The sequence below is a fragment of the Danio rerio genome, chromosome 22 (genome assembly GCF_049306965.1).
Source record: "Danio rerio strain Tuebingen ecotype United States chromosome 22, GRCz12tu, whole genome shotgun sequence".
Taxonomy (NCBI): domain Eukaryota; kingdom Metazoa; phylum Chordata; class Actinopteri; order Cypriniformes; family Danionidae; genus Danio; species Danio rerio.
In genome coordinates, this window is record NC_133197.1 from 22,103,118 (window position 1) to 22,123,512 (window position 20,395).

At 36.8% G+C, this 20,395-nt stretch overlaps 1 protein-coding gene across 1 annotated transcript; it reads left to right on the top strand.

Annotated features, from left to right (window-relative positions):
• The first annotated feature begins 644 nt into the window (after positions 1-644).
• On the top strand, positions 645-19,859 carry ubxn6 (UBX domain protein 6). Its single transcript, NM_001044780.1, is given in 11 exon segments — positions 645-914; positions 1,334-1,485; positions 9,511-9,575; positions 11,900-12,028; positions 12,111-12,208; positions 12,737-12,812; positions 12,902-12,986; positions 14,602-14,821; positions 14,894-15,024; positions 18,822-18,970; positions 19,197-19,859. Coding segments are annotated over 11 exon segments (1,314 nt in total). The 5' UTR covers positions 645-831; the 3' UTR covers positions 19,323-19,859.
• Positions 19,860-20,395: the final 536 nt, after the last annotated feature.

A 20,395-nucleotide genomic window follows, 5' to 3' on the forward strand; every position in this document is an offset into this window, starting at 1 on the left:
ATATCTGGGATCTTTATGAGGATTTTAGTAATTTTACATAAAGTAGTTTTAAGTAAAATGAAACATTTTTACACAGATAATAAAAAAGAGCCATTCATAACAAAAATTCTGTTCCACGTAACTTACTGCTGTGATCAGGTTTTACATGTTTGGGCAAGATAAAAGTACTTAAAACAAAAATATGATAACATTTCGCTCATCTATTCTAAAATGTATGAATATATTTTAGAGACTTTACAATGATATTTCATATTCTGCGGTAACATGTACAACAAAAACTTGATTTTCCTCTATAGAAAGTAAAAATAGAAACCAAAATGTGGTAATTTCGTTTACATGAAATATTACACATTTGAGTTTATTTCTCTTTTCCTAATTTATTATTTCAGTATGATGCACCCCAAAACTGTTATCATGCAAAGTAAAATAAAGAAACGTTTATTACAATTTATTTAATTTGTTTCTAACATCTGATTTTATTCTCACAATAAAAATACTTTTTGAGAGGAATGAATACATACAATTAAGTCTTAATACAATTTAATATTTTATGAAAAAACGACCGCTTATTTATTTTCATGCACAGGTATGAATATCTCTGATTTTCAGCTCATATAAACCATTGTCATTTTTCTTCCCTCCACTTGGTGTCGCTAAAACTCCACGTTTGCGTCACGACCTCTCCATGACCACATTTCCGGTTCAGAAACAGTCCCTTTCCCGTTGTAAACACATCGCTTGGGTGGTGGTGTGTCTGACAGTTATAAATAATTAAAAACAAGTTATCTTGCATTTTAAAAAAGCTCGTTAGCATACAGTTTATCTCTAAGAATGAAGAAGTTTTTCGACGACATCAAGAAAGACATCAAGTTCAAGTCAGCAGGGCCAGGGAAGAAACTTACAGATGAATCAAGGTAAAAACAAAACAAACATCAGATGTGTGTACGAGGTCTGTCATGAAAACTGCTCTACATTACGTCAACATTAATATGGTGAGATTAAAATGCCATTATAGACCTTCTCGCAATAGAAGTGAATGCCATTTTTACTGATATACGACAACATATATGCATGTTTACATTTCTCCTGATCCCAACATTGACTACATATATAGCACAGGCTACACATTTAGGTTTACATTGCTAGTTTTGGATCCAGAACACGGAACAGGATCGAGCTGTGAGACTATCCTTTTATAACGCTATAATTACGCATAGGTTAACAGGCTTAGTGTGTCAGTCACGTGGGAGTGACTTTTTTTAGAGTGTTATTAGTCACAATAAGGGCTTTAACTAGAGAAATGAGTGAAATCTGTTGTTGTTGTTTTTTGCAGCTCTAAACCTCAGGCCTCACAGGCTTCTCATGCAGCGTCCAGGAAGGCACCGACAGCGGGAGCACAGATGGCAGGGGCCGCGGCCCTCGCCAGGATCGAGCAGCAGCACCGGCCCAAGGTGCACACGTCCCAGGATGCCATAAGAAATCAGGGTAAACTATTTGTTAAGTTTTTTTTTTTTTTTACTTTTACAACTGGTGTGTGATATTTACGGTAAAAAAAAACATTTGGGAGAGGAGATTTTGTTTCAGTAATAATGGTTTGTTTTGATGTGGCCAAGTATGGTGACCCATATTCAGAAGTTGTGCTCTGCATTTAACCCATCCAAGGGTGCACACACACAGCAGTGAACACACATTTTGAGCAATGGGCAATCATTGGTTAATAATTAATATAGGGATGCACCAATATTTTTAGACCGATATTGATAATCGATAACTCTAAGATTTGGAGGCCGATATCTGAAATATTCCGATAAATATAAATATTTCAAAATGTTATATTTTTATACAATAATAACTTATTTTATTTAAAACGCTTCATAAAAGTTTGAACTGATCTTATGAAACGAATAGCCTACAATTACAAATAATTTAGCTGCTTTTATGATTACACCATAGACTGTAAAAGATATGGACGTAGTATTCGTGACGTCACCCATGGGTTTCTGAAGAGCGCAAATGAAGCTCAGGTGGGCGTGGCCAACCTGGGCCATTTTGTTTGCACGTCATCGCACCGATCGGGGGTAACCAAATAAGGGCAAAGAGGCGGAGTGTGAGTGGAGCTACAGACGCATGCTAGCATTTTGCTTAGACAGGCTTTTCTTTGGGAGAAATGCTTAAAGAGCATGAAATCCCCTCGTTTCAGCAGGGTGTTTTCACACCTCTACTTTGGAAAAAGTCAGAAAATTGGGCGTGTCCAGCTCTGTTTAGGGGGGAGTGTCGGAGGAACTAAAGTGGGAGAGTGTGGGAGTGTCTATTTGGGCACGCGAGAGTTTCAGTCAAAATACACACACACAGGAGAAAGTGATTTTAAAAAGTGTTTAACCTACATGGACATCTGTAGTGGAATTATTTGCCAAATTATTAAATGGTATTTAACTGCAGTTTGGCTCTTTCATTCAGGGAAGTCATTCATGCCCCTCGCAACAAACGAGATATTTGATTCGAGGATCTGCTCTAAGCGTGTATTTTTCATGCAATGTTTGATACCGCACGGCGAATGAGAGAAAAAAAAACTCAGCATTTTCCGGAAACTTAGATGCACACGGCAGGTAGCGTCAGAAAGCCGCGTGTGTTATTCCGGTCACTAAATGCGGTTAAAAACCCTACACGAGGTTAAAGTTTGGTTGTGGTCCTAACATGTTACGGTGCAATAGTTAACTTAGTTCGATACGAACAAACTGAATAAACAAAGAGCACTGGTCGCTCACTTACCAAATCTGTAGAGACAGGACAATCCACAGCAACTAGAGCCGTGTCTTTATTTAGAGGAGACTACAAGCGAATCCGATCTCAGCGTTAGCAGATGAGAACAGCTCTCAGGTAAACAATAATCCTCCTTAGACACGTAAGTTATTGTTGTCGCGCGTCGCGTACACTGTTAATCCACGCGTGAGTCTGAGCTCTCACAGAGAGAAAATGAAAACGAAACTTAACGGCAGCAAACTATAAAAGCAACACTTCACGCTTGTTTTGCCAACACAACGTGGCGTCTATGTCGTTTAAACACAGTAATGAATATTAATGAAGTTGCACAATAGAGCGCGCTGATTGGTTTGAACCAAGCCTTACTCATGCATTAATGTATCACACTGTAAGACGTAATAAGACTCACTCTGGCACAGACACCCAGTCTGCAAGCTGGAATACACGCTATTATGTCATGACCGTGACGCAGCTTCAAAAATTTGTTTCAAACCGGAAGTACGAATTTGCTCGAAATAACGCAAAAACAACCAATTTACACATTTTAGTGAAATATAGGTGTCCTAATAGTGTTTTTAGCAGTGTGGGACACATATACGACTGTCAACAGCTCAAAAAATGTGTTTTGGTGTTTCGTGACCCTTTAATACTTCTTTCAATACCTTTGACTCGTTTGTTTCTGACCACGTGCTTGGTTGTGTACTATATCAATAAAGTGTTTGGTCCCGGAACAGACTGGGTTAACGCAGGGGTCTCAAACTCAATTTACCTGGGGGCCGCAGGAGGCAAAGTCTGGGTGAGGCTGGGCCGCATAAGGGATTTCACACAAAAAAAGTCCTCAAATGTCATTATTAACAGTTTTAATTATTTCTTCTGAACATGAAGTGTCCTGAACATTAATAGAACATTGAGTGAAGATTATGAACAGTTCTTCTGAACATGGCATCTTTTGCCTACTCCTTGCTGCCAGAGACTTGACAGCGCTTCTTCTCACAAATCTGAACCACATTTGGCTTTAGAGCGGAAGCAGTTGAGACCCTCAGTATGGCTTGAAGATGATCATCATTAAGTCTAGACCTGTACTTTGACTTATTGAAGTTCAAGGTGGAGAATAACTTCTCACACACTTCTCACACACTCAAAACTTCCATTCCCTCACCTAAAAAAAGGCGTATATATGTATAAATAAAACACCCCCACCCCACTCCAGTCACATCAGTCTGTGCCAGTCTGTATCTACCTATAATATATATAAGATGCAGGCTGTAGCTAGGTAGGTGGCAGGCTGCAGATATGTAGCTAAGTGGCAGGCAGGGGCGGGAACAGCTTACCTTGGTTCTGGCCGGCGCGAGTTCCCTCCTACACTTCTCGCCCGTCACAGCGTCTAACAAAGGGGCGGGGTGCGTGGTGACGTCACCGGCTCCCGGCTCTCTCTCTCCGCTCCGCTGATTCTGTCAGTGTACAGCGGTCGGCGCGGGCCACAAAATATTGCACTAAGGGCCGCAAATGGCCCGCGGGCCGCGAGTTTGAGACCCCTGGGTTAACGGATCCGACATGTTACCCAAGGATGGAGAGGTGTCGAGCACTAAAGGGTTGGGGTGTTGGTGCCGTGAATGGTGTAGGGGTGTTGTGGATGTAAGTGTGCGGGGTGGGAGTGTCGCAGACGACAGTGAAGAGGGTTGGGGAGTCGCGGAAGAAAGCGAAAGTGAACAGCAGACGAGGGAGAATTGCGTGAGGGGGGTCTGTAAAATGAGGTGCCAGACCAGATTTCAGAGGTTCCGGATCTGGCATGTTCTGGCACAAATTATGCCCTGTGTATATGCTAAGTTCAGCAGCTAATCAGCCAGAATCAGCTGAGGTAACATGATGGTGACCAGCGAGACCTAGCTGTCTCTCAGGTGGCCACGCTCTAAATTATGCAGACTTAATATAAACAAAACGAATGAGGTATAAAGAAATTTACCCCTCTAACAGTTGTCATGAAGGGTAATATTAACTATATGAACCAAAATTGTTCTTTGTACCAGGCTGTACACAGCTTTTTTCTGTTGTAAAGTTGGCCATTTTAAATGTGGGGTCAATAGAAATTTGCTCTATTATGGAGCCAGGACTAGCAGAATTCGATGTATTGCAGTTTCAGTTACTTCCTTATTCCATTACGAGGGAGAGCGGGAGGTTGCCGCTTGGTTTACATGTGTAATATTTTTCCTGAGGTGATTTAAACCAAAAGATTACTCAATGACACTCTATCAAACATATCTACAGTGACAAGGAATATGGTTACTTACTGATTGAATTTAACGCACAGGAATACCACATAAAGAAAAGACGGACTTTGAAGGAATAAACAATGTGAGGAAAGCTCCTTTATAGTGCACTGGACAAGTCTGAACAAGTTTGACCCTCACATGCACGAAGCAGGGAGTTCTGTACAATTACATAATCTATCACAGGGCTCAACAATAAGGACTGTCCGGCGGCCCGTGGCCAGCGTGAAAGACGCTCGGGACAGTAGACAGGATTTTTACTGGCTCCTATTGGCCAGTAACGATGAGCACAATATTTTTTTTCGTAGCCTGGTAACAACACGTACAGCGAAAAAATGACAACATGGCAGCAACATCAAACGTCTGAAAAGAAAACGTCTGTTTCTAAAGTCTTGGAAGCAGCCAATTACTTATGTACAAAATTGAAACTGGAAAAAAAAAAAAGAGTTGTCGTCAGTTTGGCAAGCCATTTTTGTAAAAGTAATTTAGAATTGCAATAAAATAGCAGCACATTTTCCATACTGCTCTTTCATTTGCATAAATGTATAATAAATTATACATTTATTAACACTTTTAAAATGTTTAAATACTAGATTCACAGACATTATTATTATTTTTCCACAATATTCAAAATATGTGGCTAAGAAATAGCTATTTACTTTTCTTTGGCAGGGCAAGTAAAAATCTCAACCACTGGCCCGATCGGCCCAGTAGAACAAGTCCTTAGCATTGAACCCTGTATCAGCTTAAAGATATTGGCCTAATTTTGATATCAGACTGATAACAATAACATTAAAAATAGCATTTATCAGCCGATAACGAAATGGCCGTAGATATATCGTGCATCCCTAATTAAATGGTACCATTTTGTGTTGATTTGGTTTGTTGAAGATAATTAAATATAACACTAAAACTGCCAGCAGGTGTTAACAAGTCCCATTCTTCAAGTGTTAGTTCACCCAAAAATGACAATTCTTAATAATAAATATTTAATAATTTCTATTTTTTGTTGTTACAAACCACTGAGACCTTCGTTTGTCTTCAAAACACAAATCAAGATATTTTAGGTGAAATGTGAGAGGTCCCTCATCCTTCATAGACATCAACAGTCTGGACTCGTTCAGAGTTTACAGAATACACCAAAAGTAACATACCCTAAACCACAGATGTCCAAACTAGGGTCTGCGGGCCAAAGTTAGCCTATAGTAACTTTCGATTTGGCCCACCATCCCATCTGAGAAGAGAAGGAGAATGAATGGGATGGTTTAGAGATTTCAAATTCAAACGTGGCCTTTTATTAGTTTGTTTTATTGTTAAGCTACAACTAAAATTAAATATATCAGTTTAAATGCTTTAATTTAGTTTAAAATGTTCATACTGTCACCTGACGGATAGAGGACAATGCAGAGACTTTGGTGAGCAAATTAAGGCAAAGGCAGATTCTGCTTGACTAGAGTATTCAGCATTGAACACCACCGTGTTATAAATGTGATTGTTTTTATTGTAATAAATTGTAATTAAAAAAGTGCTACTGCATTAGTTAATACAGTTCAAAGTGATGTTTCTCTGTATTTTTAAATATTATGAAACAAATTATGAAATTAGCCATAGCAACTTTAAGGTAAAATAGTTTGCCATATTTGTCTGTGGCCCACAGCTATCGATGAGATTTAGTTTTTGTCCCTTCATATGAAAATTTTTGGGCACTCCTGCTCTAAACAGCCCAGTCTTCAGTGGTTCAACTGGAATATTATCAAGCTTCGAATATATGTTTGTGCGCACATAAAACAAAAATAACGCCTTTATTCAACAGTTTCTTTTCCTCAGTGTCAGTATAGGGTGCGCATTCATTTGTTGCGCTTAGTCGTTCCTCTGATGTATTAACTCAGATGTGTCAGTGCTTGGTTTTAAACAGATGAGTTGCACTCGGGTATCTGGTGGTATACATCAGTGCACAGTGCTTGTGAATATGCTCTCTATATACTGACACTAAGGAAATGAAGCTGAATAAAGTTTTATTTATGCTTTATGGATGGACATATGTAGTAACAGCATTTCGTTTGTGATTTGCGCATAGTTCGAATTGCATGCAAGTTTTGAATTTATTGTAAAGTTAACCTATAATATCATTTATTTGTCATTGTTTATAAGACCTGTCACTGTATAAATGCAGGCAAGTTTAAAGCAATAAAATACAAGAAACAATAAAGTTTGTAACTTAAAGATTATTTGAATTTTATAAAAATTTATTAGATTTTTTTGAAGGTTTTGCTCTTTTTTTACATTTCATTATTCAATTTATTTAACTAAAAAACTCCTAGCATCCCCAGAAAATGAAAATAATCAAATGAAAATGTAAATGATATCACATTCCTGTTAGTTAAAGAGCACCTACTGTAGGTTATACCTTTTTTTAGATTTAATATAAGTGTTTTGCATCTCCAGTAGGGCTGTTTATTCAAAACGAATAATTTTAACAGTATTTTCTCTAATATTTTTTCTTCTGGAGAAAGGCTTATTTGTTTTATTTTGACTAGAAAAAAAGCAGGTTTAAATATTTTGAAACCCATTTTAAGGTCAATATTATTAGCCCCTTTAAGCTATATATTGTTTGATTGTCTGCAGAAGAAATTACTGTTATACAATGACTTGCCTAATTACCCTAATTAAGCCTTTGAATCGCCCTTTTTTAATCTGTGTGAATAAATCAGGTATTAAAAATGAGGGATTAAAACTACTATGTTCGGAAATAATTTGAAAAAAAATCTTCTTTCCATTAAACAGAAATTGGGGAGGAAAAGGGCTGCTAATATTCAGGAGGGCTAATAATTCTGACTTCAACTGCATATATATACAGTTATTTTCCACCCTGCGAAGGAAAGAGAAATAAATACAATAGAATAAAAATATGAAACAAACTGTGCTTTAAGCATCTTCGCCCTAAGAAAAACACTTTAGCTACAAAAATCCTTTAGTCAAGAGCAGCGAGGGATTTTTTCATTTGTTTAATTAATAAGCATAAAAACAGGCGGCAGTAGGAATAATGCACTGTAGCTTTAATAGTTTCTCTGTCTCGTGTCTTTTGATTCTCAACTCGTTTGTTTATTACACAAATGAGGGTAAATATGAATAATCACTAAACACCGCATTTTGACACCTATTTGACCATTAAAGCGCTCACGTTAAGATGACTTTATATGCGTGCTCTGCTCGTCTCAGTGAGCAAATGAGAGCGAATGCTGACCACATGCTTCTGACTGTGTGTGTGCTGGCCGCATACACACAAACATAAGCATGCGGTCTTTTGCGCTTTTAAGAGCAACACATGTGTTCAGCAGCTGCAAAGGGGCGGTATATGATGCAATAATCATTTATCTCGATTAATGGTTTTTCATAATCGTTAGAAGCTAAAATCGAAATCGGATTTTCAATTAATTGCACAGCCCTAGTCTTAAAAATGTGTCTGTAAAGTTTCAGCTCAAAACACCCATCAGATTTTTCATTATACCTTTTACAAGATCCTTTTTTTTTACATTTTTCCACAAGGGGGCCATTTAGTCGTACTGCACCTTTAAGGATAGTCTGACCCGTTTCTACATGTCTTTCTGCGTGCCTTAATCTCCTCCCTCGGCTGCGTCAGACAACAGACAGGAAGAAGATCTCACGTAGCGTTTGTGAGAAATACTACAGTAAGAACTTTACCAATGAGGAATTTGTTGTGGAGATGCATCGATGAGTCACACACACACAATGTCAATGGACAAAGTTTATGTGCGCGTGCACACACAGATAAACAAACACACAAACAGACCGACACACACACACACACACACACACACACACTGACAGACAGAGCGCGTTTAGCTTCCCACTCTTTTTGCACGCATGTGACAGGATACAGGCTAATCTCCACTGCTGTATGGATATCTGTTATGTTTATGTACAAAATAAACCTGATTTAACGTCCACAAACTGGGATTGAAGCATCTTCCTTTATAATGTTCTGACACGCGGCTGTGCTGATGAAGTAATGCTGAAGTAAATCTCTGTACTTCATTACACACGTGCACTGTTTTAAAACATTTTAAACATGTGAAACTCACTCTTGATCACATTTGATGATGATTGATGATCCTAGCGAACTGAACAGACCTTTTATTACCGGTTGCTTTGCGCACGTCTGGTCTTGTTGACATGATTATTATACATGTGACTACCGGGACATGCTACGTGAAGCTGTCAATCAATTCGGTGGGCGGGGGGAGCGTACTCCTACGTCAAGTTGCGGTCGGTATGAAAACCGCTCCAATTGGTCCACCGTTTTTATGTTGTTAAATTGAAAAATTAAAAAAGGACTGAGTGTGTTTATTTCACCCCAATATGATGGTCTATACACTATATCAACATATATGTCTGTCCAAACAGCTTGAAAAGTAGATTTTTCACTATAGGTGCCCTTTAATGGTTTGTTGTTATGTTTCAGTAAAGCGAGAACTGGAAGCAGAGGCGGCTGCCGTAGTGGCCAGTCTTAAGAACACAGAGATCGAGGTAAGTCTGAGGGTTTTACTGGGTATTGTTCTCCTCCTCCGTGTGTATACGCATTATTTTACATTAAACTGATCATCAACTCTTAACACTGGACTGAGGCAGTTTCAATTTACTAGAACTTCTTTGCTAAGCTGCTTTGACACAATCTACATTGTAAAAGGGCTATAGAAATAAAGATGACTTTAACTGAATTTTAAACATCAATTAAAATGGTTAATTAATTACTATACATCTAAAGTTTTGCATATTGTGTATTTGTATATAAATTAATAGTATAAATGGAAAATGTTATTACATTGAAAGGAATTGAAAATGTTTGTGTTTCTTATTGATTGTATTTATTAACTTATTATTAATAATAAGAAACAATGTGTAAAATATAGGGAAATTTTATTTACTTGTAAATAAAAACACTCCAAAATATTTACAACTTCCAAATGCTTACATTTTCTTAAATCCTATTAGAAACATGAAAAAAAACAAGTAATTATGTTGTAATATGAAGTGGGATTATGAGGTGCGGATCCAAACCCAGGTTTATTATGAGAATGGCTTGGCAAGCAACGGTCAACACAGGGGTAAACAGATGTATACAGGCAATCCAGAGTCATAGTCAAATATCAGGCGATAGGTCAGTACAGGCAGGCCACAGACAACATAAACAAACAAACATAGTGAGGCAAGGAAAACGCGTCATAATGTCACAAAACTGTCAAATAAGACTCCGCAAAGGCTGTGTGTTAGTGTGCTGTATAAATAGTCCAACTATTCAGTCTTTGAGCAGCTTCAGCTGTGCGAGTGAGCAATCAGCCAGGATTAGCAACCGGTGTGTCAGTGCAGTGCATGACTGGATCTTGTAGTCCATATAATGGCAGATTCTATGCGATACTCTGCGTTTACTTACGATCTGCACAATCTGACACATATCATATTTTATATTTCTTTTTATTTCAAACAATAATTCAATTCAAGTTTATTTGTATAGTTTTATTTGTATTTTTTGTATATCGCTTTTCACAGTAATTATTAATAAAAGTATTAATAAAAGTCTATTCACAATAAAAGTGAATAGAGACTGGAGCCAATGAATTGAAATATATTTTTAGTCTGTCATATTCATTTACAAACAAATAAATTATTGACTTGGGGTATGTTGGGGTATGTAACTCGCCGCTGAACTATCATAGTATGATGCATCGTTTGGGAAAAGAACAATGTAGTGACGAGTGTTTCCCATTATAAAAAGAAATATAATATTTATTAAAAATGAAAAAAAAAAATCATACTTTAATAAAAATATTAATGATCATGATTATTATTATTATTAAGTAGAAACTTGTTTTTTTTTTTTTTTTTTTTTTTGAAAAGTCTACTTTTACAATTTGACACTTGTAAACTACTGCAGAAAGTTCTATCCAGCAGGCCCATGTCATATACAGTACAGATACTTAATAAATAACCTACTATAAATTAAAGGAATTAACGTCTGCTATATATTTTGTTTTCACAAGCTTTGGAGACGTAACATAAATTCCGCTTTTACATATTAGGTCACCTATAGCTTTCATCATGAGCCACGGCTGTGTTCAAAATGACATCAATGTTTACAAAGGGCACTGCGAAGGGAGCACAATTGTAAACATGAAGATCACTAAAACTGAACTGTCAAAATAGTTTGAAAGCAAATTACACCTAAGAGAGATGACCTTAATGCTTTTTTTAAATAATTCCAACTTTGAATGTTAAAATGTTCTAAATGAATAGGGCATAGGGGGGATAAGTGGGAATAGAACACAGCCAGGAACTATGTTTCTAACTACAGCTCCAGAGGTTTAGTTGCGAGTGCTCAAGTTTGCGATGCAGTTTGCGAATGTGCGTTGGAGCAACGGATTTGGGAAACGGCAAATCAACAAACTATGTTTGTAACGACGGAACTTGCAACCTTAGTTTGCTAACGATAGTTTTGGGAAACGCACCCCTGTACAGTTGCCTTTCATCTGTGGAATATAATTTGTCGCTTTAAAAATTCTGTGCTGACCAGTATTATATTTTAATATCAAAATATGATTTGAAATGCGATACAGAGGCAGAGCTGACAAACCTCACAGTCTCTTTTTTGAAACCACGTCATGTTTTGTGAGGAAAAGACAGATCGACCTTTTTACAGATTGATGATTTATAAAATTTAAGTCATTTGTACTCTTGAAGAGTCTGACGAACAAAACACCTAGTGTTATTAAAAAAGTTATTAAAAATAATTAACATATTTTTTGTAACCATTTAATCCCAGCATAACTTTTTTCTACTTTCTATACCTTCTTAAGGGCTCGGCTGTTCCACAGAGGGATCCATCGTCTTTCTCAGTGTCAGGAGTTTTCTTCACCTGTCCTCTTACCGGAAAAACCGTCACAAAGGCTGAAAGAGAGTTGCACATCAAAGAAGCCATTCTAATGGTGAGGATATGGCAACCATAATCTTGAACAATTACTTGTCTATTTCATTTATCTCAAGTACCTGTTTTTTTTTTCTTCGCAGAGATTCTCAGAGGATGCGATAGAGGCCTCCATTATGATGATTCACACCTTTAACAAAGACAAAGAGAAAGTCAAAGCTGCCATAGACATTATTAGCAAGTACGACTGTTTAATGCTAACAACATAAAGTAAATAATAACCAATTATTAATTATTAGAAAAATAATACACAAGTTGGTGATGCGGCTAGAATGTGAAATAGTGAGTTTGCATTATTTTCTAATAATTAAATAGACCAGTGTTGATTATTGTGAATATACCACATACACACTTAAAGACATTGTTAAGATGTTGTGCTTCAAGACATTTCTCAAGATATTATCTTAAAACAGCTCCTGTGTGCAGTCCTAGTTTATTATACGCCTTATTGAATGTTTTGAGTTGATTTTAGGCAAACTGAAATCATTCAGCGCAGTGATATGCAATAAAAATAAATGATTATTGTGAAAAGCACTATACAAATAAACCTGAATTGAATGTGGATCAGTAATTCAGTCAAGAACTGACTGCAACTACTTTAGCCGTGTGTTTACCTGGAAATAACTGCACGCCTCAGAATGTTCATCAGCCAATCAGAATCGTGCATTCAACAGCGCAGTAGTGTAATGATGCGATTATGTGTGAACAGGTATATCGAAAACATCTGTAAGAACCCAACTGAGGAAAAGTACAGGAAGATCAAAGTTGGCAACAAAGTGTTTCAGGTATGATCCTTTTCATTGTCTGGAAACTATATTAGGTAAACAAGTGCACGCATCTTATATTGATGCGGATTGACCTGTGTTTACTAAAGGAGAAGGTCAGTGGGATTGAAGGAGCTCGAGAGTATCTGCAGGCTGTGGGCTTTGAAAGCAGCACGCTGCCGATTGATGGAGAAGGTAATAATAATAACATTATATTCAAAGAACAATGCAATTACGTGGTCTGCTGATGAATTAATTGCATGTAAATATTGGCTTTGAAAGTGAACTCCAAAAGAATATTTAATATTATGTTTGAGGAAGATATGATAATGTTATTATTTACTGTCATCATGGTAAAGATAAAATAAATCAGTTATTAGACATAAGTTATTAAAACTCAAGGGGGAAGTGCTAATAATTTTGAGGTCAACCGTATATATATATATATATATATATATATATATATATATATATATATATATATATATATATATATATATTGTGTTTGGAGACTGGAGAGACGGGACAGGGTGAAATATTAATAAAAACTTTTACAAAATTTTTTAAATAAATAATCTAAATAGTTTGTAAATAAATATGCGTAATTTAAAGTCTGCATGATCCAGGAGTTCCTATTTCACAATAGGAACTATTGTAAAAAAGAAATTTTCAATGGAAATGGCTTCTCAAACGATAAATAATGTATGTCGGGGCTTGAATTTTGTTCTTTGAGAATTGATTAGATTAAAATTGTTTAATTCCCACCTCTAGGTCTTTCTGTCATAGTAATTAAAGGTGAAAACCCTTTAAAAAACTATAATAACAAAAATTGTTTGCTCTCTTTGCAATCTTGTGATGTAAAGCTGTTTAGTGAATTACAGTTTTTTATTATTATTATTTTATGTTTACAAAATGCTTCAATTTTTTTTTTCTTGAATACATTTTTTTACAGTAAAAAAATTCCTGGACTTTAATTTAATGGTTAAATAAATCAAAAAGTCGGTGGTCAACCTAATTTAAACAGAAAAAAAAAACATTCTATTCATTTCTATTGAACACAAAAGAACATATTGTAAAGAATGGAAAACAAATAATGTGGCGACTCGGTGGTGCAGTGGGTAGCATGATCGCCTTACAGCAAGAAGGTCGCTGGGTTCTCCGGTTTCCCCCGCAATTGCGGGATCCCTATAGTGTGTGTGTGAATAAGTGTATGAATGTTTCCGCTGCATAAAACATGTGCTGGATAAGTTGGTGGTTCATTCTGCTGTGGCGACCCCAGATTAATAAAAGGGCTAAGCTGAAAAGAAAATGAAAGAATCAAAACGTCTGTCATCAACCTAAACTAAAGGGATAGTTCCTTTCTGTTGAACAAAAGATTTTCAAGAATTATGGGATTATAACTGTGTTTTTTTTATCACTGTAACCTCATGATTTTGTGCAACAGATAAGTAAAGTACTTTTTCTTTCTTTTGTACATATTTTTATCAATAGATTTTGAATGTTTTTGCAGTTTGACATTTTCTGGACATTAATAGTTAAATGAATCAAAAAGTCTGTCTTCAGCTAAATGAAATGAATAGTTCATTTCTGTTGAACACAAAAGAAGATCTCTTCAAGAATGTTTGAGACATTTAAAGTAGGTAAACAAATACTACAGATGTCAATGGCTACAGTTTTTTAACATTCTTCAAAATGTCTTCATTTCTTCTCAGGCGTAAGAAAACTCATAAGGGTTTGGTGACAGTGGATGAGTAAACTTTCACTTTAAAGGTAACGTGTTTACTTTTTTTTTTTTTTTTTTGCTTCTCAGAAAAGACTGAGGATTTCCTGGTGTTGCCTGAGCAGGATTCGGATGCTCTGGAGCAGATGAAGATTCATCTGGAGCGGCTGCAGAAAGGCGAAGCAGTTCGAGCCAAGCTGGACCGTCAGCTGCAGGTCTTCAGGCCATCCCAGAACGCCACACACTTTGAGCTGCCGCCAGACTTCTATAACCTCAGCGCAGAGGAGCTGAAGAAGGAACAACAGCTGAAGTAAAGGCATAAAACATGTGTGAACAAGCTGATGAATTCCTGGCATGTTTTAACGAGCTTCTTTCTTCACAGGAGTGAAATGGTGGAGAGAAACGCAATGCTGCGAACGAAAGCCATGCGCGAGAAAGACGAGCAGAGAGAGAGACGGAAATACAACTATGCGCTTTTGAGAGTGAGGCTACCAGATGGAAATATACTCCAGGGTGGGTAGCTTTGGATTGTTAGTAAATTTACATAACATTACTAGCATGTCTGTCCCGTACTAATCTGTAGTGATGGTGAAATTAAGCTTTCTGAACCAGTGAACCGTTTTAGTCACTCGAAGCTTTACGAATCAGAGCTCGCTGAGGACCTCTGCTGGGTAAATTGTGGGAAAGCGCGGTGTTGCAAAAATGTCAAACGTTCACAACTGAACAACTCTTTCATGTAGTAATACAACAATAGTAATATAAACAAATTATTAGTCATTTATTCATTATAAGTAATTAGTAAATAAATTATATTAGTAATATAAACTTAATTACTGTAGTTTTTTTAAATATAAGGTTTGTTACATTACACCACCGATGACTGTAGTAAAATACAAGGTGTTCAAAATTATTTACATTTATTGTATTCCAACCAGTCCTACACCCACCCATTCCTTAAAGAGGGGATCGAACCAGTGATTCCTGCATGAGAGGCGAATGCTCTAAGGATGAGGCTATGGTAGTGAGGCTTTCATGGTGAACTCGCCAGCGGCATGGCCTCCGTTAAACACTTTACCAAGTATGCAGTGGCCTATTTTTAAAAAATAAGTTGTAAATAATAAAACAATCGTAACCCCTATTTTTCACGATTTTTCACAATTAAAAATGGCTGATAATACAGCAGTTATTCCCAGAAATGTGCGGACAATTTTGCAATTAAAAATATATATGTAAACGTAAAACATTATATGTATTTACTATATTAGGTAGCCTACTATGTTAGGTGTGCAATCTGAAACAATGACACAAATCATAAAAATAAAGCTTCTTTATTTTGGTCTCTTGTAAAGACTCTTATTAAGCCAAAGGAAGGTTGTATTACTCTTCTTTTTATCCACGATCTTACTTTCTCTCAGATTTCACTCCCTGTGCATCTGACATCATGTCACACTTATGACACGTGTTAGGGCTTCCCCTACCGTAATACACCTAAAGCAGGGATTGCCGTAAAATGGGAGGGAAGGATTTTCTTTTAAGTGTAGGGAAAGAGTTCCACGAAAACTTTTATCGATTTAACGCTCATCATAATACCAGCTATACATGTAAAGCACAAATAATGTCCTTCAGTTCGGCCATCACGCTTGATCCAATCTCATCTCCTGTCTGTTTCATTGCTCCAACTTTCTTTTGCAGTCTGAAGCGTGTCAAACGCACAAAATGCCCAATTCGCGCCACAAAATGTCTACATCTCATCTTTGCTTTGACTTGATGTAAATCACTCGTGTTTCATCTGTGTCTGCTCACTGCACAAGCTAAAAACTCCAGCCTCCCCTTCCTCCGTGTAATGTAATGGTTGTGAGGACGCAGGTGAGACGTCATTTTTCGAGATACATCATGTGCGCTGCGTTTGCCACGACTATAAGTCACGTAAAACAATTCATTGCAAACTGAAATAAATAGAATTTAATTATATTATATATATTTTATGAGATTTACATTTTGTGTGATTATTTTGTGTTAAAGAATTTTGCAAGATCGCAAAAATTTTCAACTTTTGGTTGATTTTGCGTTGGAGTCTGCGATCATGGAATCGTGAAAACAAGGGGTCCTGGCTAAGACACTTTAGTATGGTTCAAAAGCTTTTTACTATAAATTAACTATTGTATTTTAGTTGAATTACTAGTGTGTGGGACCGGTCCAGTGCTTTGAAACAGCAGAAATGCATGTAATCACAATTCAAAGCAGTCACGTGGGTATAAGTGAAAATGAAGCTTCGAACATCATTGATAAAGTGATTATTAAAAAAAAAATCAAGCCCCGGTACACTGCTTCATTTTGATATGTATCATTTTTATTGACACATGCTTCTAAACCTTGGTGCACAACGTCACATCAACACTAATCCACTTATCCAAATAATAGCAAACACAAGAGGATGAGTATAGATGACACGGTGAGTGTGGAATCATAGAAGTTGTCGACTTCATTACATCCTATAATATAACTATATTTCTGTCAGAATTACTCCCTATACACTTACACACTCAACCATGTAGTGCATGAGTTTAGTCATCCAAAAAAGTTTTTGTCCTCGTTTAGCGGTTGCCAAATAGCGAAATAAACGACCAAACAGCCAAATTGTGAAATAAACGACCAAACAACCAAATAGTACCTGTCATGAGAACAAATCACCTACATTAGAGAATGTAATTTATACTATCAAAAAGAAGTAAAATATTCCAACCTTGAAGGTCCTGTGAAATGCTTTGATTTGTTGTTTGACGTAATCTTCACCGAAAGAGGGTGGGACATCCTCCCCTTTTATAAAACAGCCAATAGTGTTTTGCTTTATCGCCGCTCTGCCAGTGAGAGTGGTTGAGCTCAAGGGCATTAAATGTGAAGCGCCTTGAAGGGGGCGGGGCATGTCAGATACTAGAGAGCTTTTGATTGGCCACGATTTGATGGAAAACTGAAGTATGAAAAAAATTAAAAAGTAAAAAAAACTTTATCTATTTAGGCGGAAGTGACGAACTGCAAGCTTTACACTTTTATATCAGTTTTATATCTTCTAAATGCAAATTTTATATATAGATATCCTAAAAACTAACAATACTGATACTAACATCGACATCTAGCAAATCGACAACCGTTAAATGCATTAAGTGTTCAACTTTTTTTTTTTTTTTTTATCAGAGGAGCAAGTACATCATCTGGGCATTAAAAGTGCACTATTATTCTTAGTTTTCAGTGTGAATGCGCTATTACTTGCAGTAAAAAGTGGCATAGAATACTGTACAAGTATGCGATTAGGGACGCACCTTGTGTTTAATGCTCAGCTACAATATATATATATATATATATATATATATATATATATATATATATATATATATATATTGTTTTTACAGCGCATTGTGTTCTGCGCCCTGACTGTAGATCATTGTCTCTTGTACAGTACAGAAAGCGTTCAGCTTGCCAAATTAACATAAATCATCGATCATTAGCGTTGTTTCATCAAGAATGCAAAAAGAGTTGTTACTGTCCGCAGCAAGACAATCATAAAGGGGGTCGCACATTGTATGCGCAGTCATACAAACAGGTTTATATCAGGGTACGCACACGTATATCAGGCGCCGCAAGTCGGCAGCTGTCTGTGGTTCCCAGCTACAACTCAGGACACTGTTCATATTTCTGCCGTGCCACAGAGCACCATCTGTAGCATTTCATTTTTAATACCATGCGATTGAGCACGTCCAGTGTGTTACTTCCGTCATGTGCGCAGCATATCCAGTGTGCGACCCCCTTAAGGATGGAGTCTGCTTTATCTTTGTGGATCATTGACTGCAGAAAACAGAACATTACGCTGGATGCCAACATAATGCGCACAAAAGCTTTATAAACCTTTTGCCGACAGCGATGAACGTTTGCGCCTGGCAAAAGGTTTTGATCTTTGGTTATTTTCTATAATACTGGATTTATTTTTATACTAAAGTTTAAACTTTGAGAATGTTTAAACAAGAGAAAAGTGTGAAAATGTTAATGTCTCTCTGAGAAAAGTGTATAGTGTAGTGAGGGGTTTTACAGCCTTATAACATCTATAATAATTGTAAAATAATAAAGCTGACTTCTTCGCAGATTTCACCTATTGTGGGTTATTTTTTAGAATGTAACTCCTGTGATATGAGGGACCACTGTAAGAGAAATATATATATTTAGTTCTATACTATATTTGTAAAGGTTTTAGAAAAATTAATTGTTTGAAATGTAAGTTGTCATCAACACTACAAAAACAACTTTCTTCTATCTCGCAGGTACTTTCCTGGCATGGGAGCGTTTGTCAGCACTGTACCAGTTTGTGCGCGATTCGCTGGAGAACGACTGGCAACCCTTTGAGCTGATGGCACCCGGAGGACAAAAACTGAAGGATGATGAAGAGACGCCCATCAATGAGTGCAATCTGGTAGGCCCACACTCCTGTCAGTTTTGAGATCACTTTTTAAATTTCGTTTTCTTAGCCTAATATAAAGGGGGGATCCAAAATACACATGGAAGTGTTTTCTTTGCTATATTTGAATGTGTTCTCCTGCACTTTAACATTTTAAAGCACTTGGAATATGAAAAACATCTACCATATTTGTAATCAATCAATTGTGGAAGTATGATGGAATTTATTTTGCATCTTCCAGGCCCCGGCAGCTCTTCTGACCTTCTCCTGGGACGCTGCAGTGCAGGCCGACATCGCCGCTGCCGGAGGAAAGACTGCAGTTCTGCTAAAACAAGCTCTACTAGAGAACATCAAGAGCCTCAGCTGAACATTAAGCCTCCAAATGTCACTGCTGACCCCCGCATACATCTCTTGCTGCTCCCAGTGAGTCTCCCATCATAAACAATCCCACACGGTTTCACAGGACGGGCCTGATTCAATTGCGCATGTGGATTTTATACGGTGCTAAACTCACTTTGACTTTGTCCTGTCATATGATATGAGGAGCGTCAGCACCTTAAGGGCCAATTTCCAAGCATTCTGTCCTGTTGTAATGCATTCTTGCTTGAGGTAACATGAATAGTCGTCATGTGATGAAGCAAGTTGCTTGATTTGTGTGATTGGAAATGCGGATCTGTTGCACTTTTTAGCTACAGCTGAGAGAGAAGTGTTGATGTAACGTAAAATCAGAAGCACTGTTTAAAGTTGAGCACTACCAAGTTTAGGTTGTCTTTTGTGTTGTATTAATGTTTGGTTTCCTGCCTAACGCATGAATGTTTTAATGCAAGCTTAATTACACACAGCTCTGGTCTTTAACAACGATCTACCTCCTGATGCTAATAAACATCCGCTCGTTTTAGCTGTCGACTAGTTAGTTTATCGTATAATTTAACCCAACTTTACTTTGTATGGAAGGTCAATAAGGCCAAAAGTCTTTAAATGAAAGTTAAATCGTGTTTGTTGTCTGAATTTTTTTTATAAATGAATAATTGAGGCACTAAATTTGAACCCATTTCTTTAGTTCACATTAATACACAAGTTGTTTGGAGTAGCATATATATTGGCAGTGCCAAGATCAACATTTCTTCAGTACGCATAGACTGACCATTTCATGCCAGACGTAAATATTAGTACTACATAATTAAATATGACATCTAATGTTTGTAAACTTATCCCAATATAGCTCTGCATCACATGAAAACAGTCTTAAAAGCAGTTTTCATTGCTTGCTGTGTACAGTTGAAGGCAGAAATAATAGCCCCCTTAAATTTTCTTTCTTTTTAAAATGATGTTTAACAGAGCAAGGAAATGTTCACAGTGTGTCTGATATTTTTTTCTTCTGGAGAAAGTCTTATTTTCTTTATTTCAGCTATATATATATATATATATATACATGCATAT